This window comes from Pelobates fuscus, chromosome 12 (assembly GCF_036172605.1).
Source record: "Pelobates fuscus isolate aPelFus1 chromosome 12, aPelFus1.pri, whole genome shotgun sequence".
NCBI lineage: Eukaryota > Metazoa > Chordata > Amphibia > Anura > Pelobatidae > Pelobates > Pelobates fuscus.
Window position 1 is genome coordinate 88,310,495 of NC_086328.1, and position 10,072 is coordinate 88,320,566.

Sequence of the window (10,072 nt, forward strand, 5' to 3'; positions counted from 1 at the left end):
CTTGAGGAGTTTTGTGTTGAGAAAGGACAGCTCCAATTGCAAATTCCGAAGCATCCGTTTCAAGGACATAAGGATATGAAGGATTTGGAAGTTGAAGGATAGGAGCTGTTGTAAACTTTCTCTTTAATTCACCAATGATTGTAGGAGGAGGAGACTCCAGTTCGGTGTCAGAACAACATGAGGTTTTAGCTAGTTCTTTCGTAGACTGAAGAATTGGAATACGTTGCAAACATGTTTTCTTGCAATAATCAGAATCAAATGCAAGAGAGAAGGGAAACCATGAGATTTGAGGGTTGTGGTTCCTTAACCAGTTGATCCCCAATATAATAGGAAAAAATGGTGATGAGATGACATCAAATATAAGACTTTCCGTATGAGTATGATTGATGGTTACTTTTAGAGGGATGGATTCATGAAGTATTGGTCCCGATGAGATGAGGGACCCGTCAATCACTTTAACAGGTACAGAAGTTCTTTTACGAACACAAGGAATTTTATTCTTTGTTACAAAGGCTGAGTCGATGAATACTCCATTTGCACCGGAATCGATAACAGCCTTGGTTATAATTCTTTTATTGTCCCACTGTAATACAAGAAAGATAGGGGACATTTGAGTATTTGCTGTAGAGGGAAGTACACTTAGGATGGAAGAGGCATGAGACGGCCTTCTGCCTTTTGTCCGTTTCAATGAAGGACAATCAGAGACTGAATGAACTTGAGAGGCACAATACATGCAGAGGTTTAACATACGTCTTCGATTTTTCTCTTCAGGAGTGAGGGGACTTCTTATTATCCCTATTTCCATAGGTTCGATTGGTTCAGATGGGTTGTCAGGAGGCTTTGGAGCCCCTATTTCCATAGGTTCACTTGGTATGGAAGTCTTATCTGGAGCTTTTGAGGGAGTGAAAGGTTTGCGGTCTTTTGAATGTGAAAGGGCTTTTTCGGCATTTCTTTCTCTTAATCTTCTGTCAATGCTGATTGATAGGCGAATTAGAGCGTTCAAATTAGTAGGGAGTTCTGTTCTAGATAATTCATCTTTTACAGCTTCCGATAAACCAATTCGAAATTGGTTGCGCAATGTGATGTCATTCCATTGCGTTTCTATAGCCCATCTTTTGAATTCAGCAATGTAATCTTCAACGGGTCTATTTCTTTGCTGTAGTGTTCTGATTGTTAAATCAGCTGTAGCTTGTTTGTTAGGATCTTCATAGAGAAGAGACATGGCTTCAAAAAATTCATCCAGTGAATCTAAAATGGGGTCATCGTTTTCCAGAAAGGAATGAGCCCATGACATAGGTTCACCTCTTAGAAAGGAAATAACCGAACAAACTTTAGTTCTTTCTGTAGGATAGGATCTAGGTTTCAAAGCAATTAAAAGTTTGCAAGAGTTGAGGAACTCCCTGTATCTGGAACGATCTCCATAGAACTTTTCAGGGTTACACACAGCAGGATCACTAGCCGAGTGCAGAGTAGTATGAGGAGTATGAGTTTGTAAATCTCTGATATAAGTGAGAAGTCTTTCATTAGTAACTTGCAGGTCTTGCACACTTTGGGCTAGTGCATTAACTCTTTGATTCAGCGTAGCTATAGTAGAATCGAAATCTGCTGGATCCATTACAATGGCTGGATTATTCTGTCACGTTTAAACATTTCATATGAAGGAACACAACTGCAGATTTCTTATAGTTCGAATATTTATTAGGAGTAATTGGTATTGACTTTAATTCCAATATACAGGTACTGTAGCATTAAGTATTAAACGATAAATGAAGTCCACAGTTACATGCACTGTAGCTTTAAGGAGTAAACGGAACTGAAGCAGCAAGAGTCCTTTAGTAGTATTAGTTAATTAGATGATAAAAAGTTACAATAGCTGTTCCATAGACTTTAAATGAAGAAAGATAGATGCAGCTAACTGAGACAAGTATGTGTTGAAGTTAGCTGTAACGGTTGGCTTTAACGAAGGACTTTGGAGACAGGAAATAACAGCTTTAGATGCAACGTTTATCAGAGAAGTTTTACTTAGCTTCCGGCTTACAGAACACTGGTTCCCGAGATTCCTCAGAGGCAGATTATCCTGCATGGATAGAGTTCAGCTTTAGCCGTGGATGAGGAAAGGTGAAGGGAACTTTGCAGAGTCTTTCAGTCCGGTCTGGTAGCAGAGGCTTTCACAACGAAGTTGTAGCCGGGTTGTGAGTAAGGAACGTAGTTCAATAATCCAGCCCTGATCAGCTGGTGCAGTCAGATTAAATAGGGAGACCGAGTCATGAAGAGGTGTGGCTAAGCTCCGTGGAACCAGGAAGTAAGGGGATATTATAGTTAAGGCATGACAATAACCCCCGCCGGTCCAGAGGGGGGGGAACGAGGGCTCCAGGGCAGGATTCCAGCCGTATCCGGCGGCAGGAGAGCGGCTGTCTCTCCCGCGCCAGCCATGCTGGTAGGCCTCTCCAGGCTGGTCGGTGTGCGCCGAGGCAGGTGTCGCTTAAAGGGTATCATTGTGTGCCGCTCGGTTACTCCTTTCCCCAGGAGGCCTTTCGTCGCTGTTTTAATAGCTTTTCTGGGTTTTATTCTCGCTTTTTTGCCCCAGTATGCAGGAGCCGTCGCGGTGAGCGTCCTCTTGGCTCGGCTGTCAGGCCCCGCCCCCTCTATTCTTTTTTTTATTTTGTTTTATTCTTTATTTTTATTGTGCAAGTGTTAACAAAGAAGCTTGATACGCAATGACAGCTATAACAAGCCTAGTAAAAACAAGTAAAAGATATTATCAGCATGGCCTTCATAGAAGCTGCACATTTTTTATATTGAAATAATAACAAAATAAGAGACTTGTGTAAACTAAACTTGTATGGCACATAGAGTAGTCATGCATATTTTAAAGAAATTTATAGAATAACTTGCGGACAGGCGAGTCTAAGTGAAGTGCCAGAGACAGACATGCAATACAAGCTGGTTATGCATGGTTCATCTCTAGGATAAGGGTCTACAGTGTGCTAGGGCAGCTACATAGAGTAAGGAGTACTAAAGAACATGCTAAACTGTGATTGTAATATAACCTGCTTAGTGTGTAGTGTGTAACTGATAGAAACAATAATGGTATCACTGGACCTGAGCCCCCGAAGCGACATCAGCAAAACAAAACTAGATGATTGCCCGCTGTTGAGAGATTTAACAGGGTGAGATGGCCAAATTGGGCATACAAACAATAGCTCGGGAGGGGCGGGGCCGGGCCGCCGGGCCGGCTGGCAGCCATGAGCTTAGGCTCCAGATCCGAGCGCATGAAAAAAGGCATTAAAAGTGGACAGAGCACTCTAAAGATGGCATCGCTGCAGTCAGGGAGAAGAGCATAACCTCAGCATTGAAACAATACCCGCAAGTCTTCAAAGGCAAGCCGGGAGAGCAGATGCCGACATCCCCGGCCTACTCACAGCCAAGAGCCTGGACGTAAGCAGCATTTGAGTGGAGCGGGTGGCGTGAGAGTGCCCCATAAGGACGGACACCACACAGACGGGGCTTGCCTGGCGGTACGGCCCCGCTCCCCCCCATGGTTGGTGGGGGTTAACCCAACCTCATGGCGATGGCCCTCGCAGCGACGGGGCCCCCATGCTGGTCTTGGGCTGCTCGCCTGCACTTGCAAAGGCTGCCCGAAGAACAGCCCGCCAGAGGTTCTGATCAGATGGACATAGGGGCAGACACAACGGAGATCACTTACCCAGATGTAGAGGCTCTTCACTACAGCTCAGAGGACCCGGACGGCTGCTGACCTGCCAATGGGCCCCCGGGCGGCCCAACCCCTGGAGAAGCAGAGGCCCCTGCATCTGGGTTTTGGGGGGCCCAGAGATGGATGTCCCTGGTGCTGAGAGCACTGCAGGACTGGGGTTTACAGATCCCCGGTATATCGGTGGCCAGGGGGAATGTACCGCAGGCTTGAGTGTGAGACCGGCGCCGGGTGAGACACACAGGACCAAACGCTTCATGGAGGCCCAGGTGGCGCTGGGGAGGTGCAGGAGACCGTCAGTACATGGACTTTTGGTAGGGAGTCCAGTGGGCTGATCTGGACTCTGAGTGCCCACGGTGCCACGTAACGCCCCGCTGGGTGTCCGGGCCCGACACGGGAGGCACCGGTGGAGGACTGGCAACCCAAGGGTCACGTGTAAATGAGCGGGAACACAGCTCCCTTGCCTCTTTATTATGCCCAAGCAGCCTACAAACGAACGCTTTCAGAGTCCTTAGCCCTGGGAACCCAGGTGCACAAGTGCTGCAAGTCAGGTCCATTAAGTCAGAAACATGTCTTTAATGTTGTTCAGGTTTCACAGTAATGTTTAATTCCAAGGTTAATTTACATATGTTGGCTTATTTACATACATACATACATATACTTTACAGAGTTCCATGCATATACTCTGCATTGCATAACGACTGCTCACATTCTCATAATTCGGTTGCGATACGAACACTTCCCATACGTGACATTGCCCTCAGAGGCCTTAGCTCAGTGCTATTTGCTACAGCTCACTCAGTATTAAACAGTATACTGCTTGCCTTCTGCGGAGGCCTATTTCTGCCACAGTCGGAGATACATACGAGCATCAATGTTAAGCTTTCTCACATGCATCGACATGCTACAACATATATCGCTCATGTAAGGTTATTTATCAATGAATGACGCCCTATGCGGACCACTGGATACTTGTTATAAAATATAGTTGACGTTGGCGTTTTCCTTTTTTTTTTCTTTTTTTTTTGCATTATTACCTGACAACACTTTTGCAAAGTCCTTATCCGCTGACTAGACGATTTTTTCTTTAAACACAGACCAGTTATTGACACGCTCACACAGCCCGCCTTAAATTCACTTTTTCACTAGGTTTGCCTATATGCATGTTCTTAGCAGGGCACAGGAGAATGTACTTATGCTGTATCTGCCCCTGGCAATATGTCCTTAAATCTGCAACATGCACGTATGCTTGTTTAATATTGGTTTAGGCAATATGCATATGTTTGAATGGATAAGCCTCTGAGCAGGCGATCATATGCTTTCTACAATAACTTGTATTGATATCCGCTTTCGCACTGAGATGGAAATATAGCCTTGTACTCCAAAAAAATAAATAAAAAATAAATAAAAATAACAATAGCTCAGCACCTAAGTAAAGCGGACCCTCACAAAAGACCGCCACCCATAAACCCAGTTCGTCCCGTGGGAGATTGCAGAGTAAAGTCCCAGCACGTTGTCAGCATAGTGTACTCAATACAAGCCGTCCACTGATGCCCTCTGATGCCCTCAGGTCCAGTCCTCCAATGAGCCGTGATGGTGGTGGTTTACTGGTGGTCTTAGCATTGGCGAACACCCTCCAGGGTATAGGGCCGCAATGAAGATTTCCACTCCACTTGGCTTGAGGCTTGGGTAAGCAAGCCTGGGCAGTCTGTCAAGTGTACAGTTTGGCAATGAGCTCTCACAGACTCTCCAGGATATATTGGCTTGGTAGCGAGACCTCTTGGCCTGAGGTATAGCTTGGGGTGTGTCAGGCCGTCTCCTCTCTGTAGGCTGAGTGGTGGGGTCGATCCAGTGGGAATCACTGCGGGGGCCATCTTAGTTCCAGGACATTGGGGGCAGTCTCAGCCAATCTCACCGATATCAGCCCCGGACCCGTCCCGCTGGGACAGGGATAACCCCCTCCAGTCCAAAGGAAGAGGGGAGTCTGTGAGGAGTATTAGAGATCCATTGTGTGGCAGCCAGGTAAGTGAACAGGATGGCGACTGCCCGTCTCGCTCTTCCCCTAAGTAGGCCGCAGGCACCAAAGCTTTGTGTAGCCTGGGAGGGGGGCACAGAAACTCCCGATCTAGGAGTCAACAGTGGTACCAGCAACTGCCTGTGTACTGTACTGCTCCTTTCTGGCTTACATTATTGTTAAAAGTCCAGATTATCAGCCGAAAAGGCCTGAGTCTGCAGGAGCCTGTCCCGCATGCGACCGGTCAGCATGGCGGTCAGGCCCCGCCCTCGTTTCTATTCTTCTTAAATACGTGTACTTGTGTGAGCAAAAAAGACATACAAAATTATTCCACAATCAAACTCAACGATACACCTATTTTAGTGCCTCTACACTAAATGTCTAGGCGCCTCCCTCAATCAATTTAATCATAAACAACACAAAGAGAATTCTATATTTAAAGGACATCTTTCTACTCAAAACTATTATATAATAAACCTTCAAAAATGTTTTATTTTTTTTATGAAAAATTTGTGTAAAAAATGAAGAAAACGCAGTCTACTTTTAGTATATGTCAGTATCCTTCAGATATGTACATGGACCTTGGGTGAGACAATGTTTGAAAACCGACAGTTACAGAGTTATCACTGAAGTTGGAATTCAAGGTCAATTTAAATTTAAAGGGTCCAACCACTACGACCACTTCTGCTTTTCAGAGTGGTTATGGTGGTAGGAGCCAGTAAGTGCATTTTTTTAGCTTGAAACACTAAACATACTGAGATATTGGCATTTGTGTACTGAGGGCTAGTTGCACCCTCGGCACATGTGACTTTGGCAGCCCGTAACTCACTTCCAGGCTACCAAATATAATTTCTGTGCATAAAACACATCCTTTTCTGTTAAATAAAACATGTAAATAAAAAAACTTCCTCCAGCTTCCAACTTAACTTTCATGAGGTAACTGAAGCTGATCTGCAGGCTTCCCCCAAGCACATCCTGTTTCACCCTTCTGCATTCCAGCATGGTACACTTCTTGTGTCTGACCTGCTATTGGTGAGGGTATCTATCGGTTATTTGATTGGCACTTTTCTGGCCGCTCATCCGGAGTCTGGTGTAGTGAACAGTGAGAAATGTAACATAAGGCTCTTTATGAGCAGCCCAAAAAAGTGCCGAGTTCAAGACTGCAGGTGCTCTCACAACAGCAGGTTCAAAAAGAGCATCCTATAGGCTATCTAATGGGGGAATCTGAGGAGTAAACCTGAATTGCCGGAGAGGACCCTACAGTTCTGCATCACCTGCCTGATGAAAACTCAATAAGAATTTTTAGCACAGAGTTTCTTTGTTTTACATTACTGTTTACATTATTCTGTTTTCTCATGTGTGAAATGTATACTACAGACATCAAAACAACTTTAGCTTACAGCTTTTATTGTATAGATCATGCCCCTGCAGTCTCACGGCTCAATTCCCTTCCATTTAGGAGATAAACATATTTTGTTTCTGTTTATACAGTCCTAGCCGCACCTCCCCTGGCTGTAACTGACACAGCTGCATGGGAAAAAAAACGTTTAGTTTTCAGTCAGATCTTAACTTCGTTTAGAAGTTTTTATCTTCTGGTCTATAAGTTTAACTTTAATCACACACAAGAGGCTCTGGCAAGCTATTAACGTAGCAGGAGATAAGACATTCCAAATTAAACAGACTGCAATATAGGAAGTTTAAACATTAGACCTCACTTAAGAATGCTAAATTTGCCTGCATTTCAACAAAAGGGGTCAAAAGAATATCTTATGTTCTCTCTCCTTGTAACTTCTGGGTTTATGTGTATCTTTTTTTTTTTTTCAGTTACAAACAGGCCTTGATTTCACATTTTTGGATAACCTTTTCAAATGATTTTATATTTTTGACTACATGTTTAAAATATCTAAAAATATATCAAACTATTAAAATATTTTTCAAAATATGAAATCATTTGATAAGGTTATCCAAATATATTAGATTTAAGGCTGTAATTTGTTAAATATTCATCCTAGTTTTTTTTTTTTTTTTGAACTTCACATTATCATGTGCAAATTGCAGTATCTTGGAATACCGTTTCCTTTGAACAAATACTATTTATGCTGTTCATCCAGTGGTAAAAATACAAGATGCTGCACTTTTGTTTTGAATACAATCTCAATGGATATCCGAAAGAAATTAAATTGGCATATCAAAGTGGAGTAACATACAAGCTGGATAAAAGGAGGGCCTACGCGGATTTACAGTAAGCTGGATGCCAGGGCAGTTAGTTGGCTATTGACTAAGGTTTCCCAATTGCAGTGCAATATCTGTGTAACGCATGTAACATCCGATATACGGAGGCAAATTTTATGCCAACTGTAAATATTTTCCACCTCTAATTTTCTAGCTCTGCTGCTTTGACCTTTGTTTCCTTGTGCCATGTGCAATATCTTTTATTCCTTTCTGTGCCATAACGAATTTCCATCCTTTGTCTGATAGTAGCAGAACTATGGTAACACTTTCTAACTGACTAGCGCTCAACACGAGCAGGGATTTTCTCTTCTAGGTATCTAGGTATACAGATAAAGTATTGTCGTGCTACAAGCTTCAAACATCTATTATCCCACCATTACGGGAACTTTTCGCTTGGCCTGTGTGAAGATATCCCAGATGGAGAGCTGCAGTTGCTGACTGGTTTCTAAAAGCACAACCAATCATACTTGCCATTGACTTCTGCAAAGTGGCATGTACACAAATAAGTACAATCAGCATATATACATAAACTTGGAACGTTTTTCTTCACTTTACTCATTGACACATCCCTTATACTGCCACCAAACTCTCTTTATAACCATGTCTTACATACTTTTCCGTAGATACTTCGCCCTTATTTCCATGCATTGCCACTCTATCATTCTGAGCTCCAAAACTGGAGGAAATATCTGGAATTTGAGATCTCTGAAGGTCACCACAACCGTATAGTGACTTTATATGAGCGTTGTTTGGTGGCCTGCGCACATTACGAGGAGTTCTGGCTATCTGTAAGTAACGTATTGATTTAATTTGGCTGTGTAGAATGACAGTATCTGCAGTGAACGATAAACGCATTAACTGAGTCACAGGGTGTACCACAACTGACAAATCCTTTTATTTCCTATAATCATGCTACATATCTTTATATACAGTATGCAAAATATATGGAAAATATTTCAGTGGAAGAAACAAGCTCAATATTTCAGCGAGCTTGTCAGATCCACTTACCAAAGAAACCAACTCTAAATTTCGAATGGGCTATGTTTGAAGAAAAGCATGGTAAGTCTTGATGTAGAGACCAGCACTATAATTCACAGTTAGCCAGATGCAGCATCAGCCCATCTGTTTATTCCTCTCCCTCTAGGGAATCTAGATTCTGCACGTTCCATCCTCTGTGACCTAGAAACGCAAGTTCCTCGCCTGGCTATTGTGCGCATGAAGAGGGTGAACTTGGAGCGAAGGAACGGAAACCTGGAGGAGGCAGAGCGGCTCTTGCAGGAAGCTGTAGAAAAGAGTTTAGGAACTGAATTGGCAGCCTTTTACTCTATAAAGCTGTCTCGATTTCTTCTGAAATCTCGAGAAGAGCTTGAGAGGGCTAAAGAAGTAGTCATTCAAGCTTTGAAAGAAGAACCGGTGAGAAAGGGAGTCAATCACTGGGAAATGCAAACGCTTTTTTTAGATTTGGTATAGATCGATTGTTTTCAACACTTTGGTAATGCTGAATGATTTCCCTGTAATATTTTATATTCTTAAAAGGTATCCAGTAATCATTCATCTGCATGCGCTGCAATGCTTTCAAGGTAATGAATATATCTCTCTCTATATATATATATGACTTATCCCATAATCATATAGTGTAGGTCCAGCACTCATATTATGCAACTGATAATGTCTCCCGTCACTAAGTTAGTAGAAACATTACTCGCAGAGTTTAAAATCTCCTATAAAATGCACACTAAATACTGATCTTGTGCATCTTATACTTCAGGATCTCTCACTCCAGAACGTTTTGTTCTGCCAAGATCACCATATAATGCTCTGTTAATAAGGTTGTTTTTTCGGGGAGCTCATTGCCTTGAAAAGCTAGTGAGTAAACATACTGAGATATTGGCATTTGTGTGCTGAGGGCTAGTTGCACCCTCGGCACATGTGACTTTGGCAGCCCGTAACTCACTTCCAGGCTACCAAATATAATTTCTGTGCATAAAACACATCCGCTGTCAGCGAGCACTACAAGCTGGCAAGGAGCATTTTGAGCTTTCCCTTGCTAAATCTGTGCTTTCTAGTCACCGTACAGATGTAGGTACTGCCTAAAAAGCCCAGCTACATACAGA

The 10,072-nt window shown here is 43.1% G+C and overlaps 1 protein-coding gene across 1 annotated transcript; it reads left to right on the forward strand.

Annotated features, from left to right (window-relative positions):
* The first annotated feature begins 3,087 nt into the window (after nt 1–3,087).
* LOC134578505 (pre-mRNA-processing factor 39-like) lies at nt 3,088–9,689 on the forward strand. Its single transcript, XM_063437494.1, has 6 exons — nt 3,088–3,170; nt 6,641–6,758; nt 8,113–8,217; nt 8,582–8,746; nt 8,891–9,017; nt 9,103–9,689. The coding sequence occupies exons 1-6, from the start codon at nt 3,088–3,090 to the stop codon at nt 9,426–9,428; spliced, it is 924 nt and encodes a 307-aa protein (XP_063293564.1). The 3' UTR covers nt 9,429–9,689.
* Nucleotides 9,690–10,072: the final 383 nt, after the last annotated feature.

Coding starts and splice junctions, on each gene's coding strand:
- LOC134578505 (XM_063437494.1), top strand. CDS start 3,088: ATGGTATCACTGGACCTGAGCCCCCGAAGCGACATCAGCAAAACAAAA. Junction 8,747..8,890: donor ACGAGGAGTTCTGGCTATCT/GTAAGTAACGTA, acceptor CTTTATATACAG/TATGCAAAATATATGGAAAA. Junction 9,018..9,102: donor TATGTTTGAAGAAAAGCATG/GTAAGTCTTGAT, acceptor CTCTCCCTCTAG/GGAATCTAGATTCTGCACGT.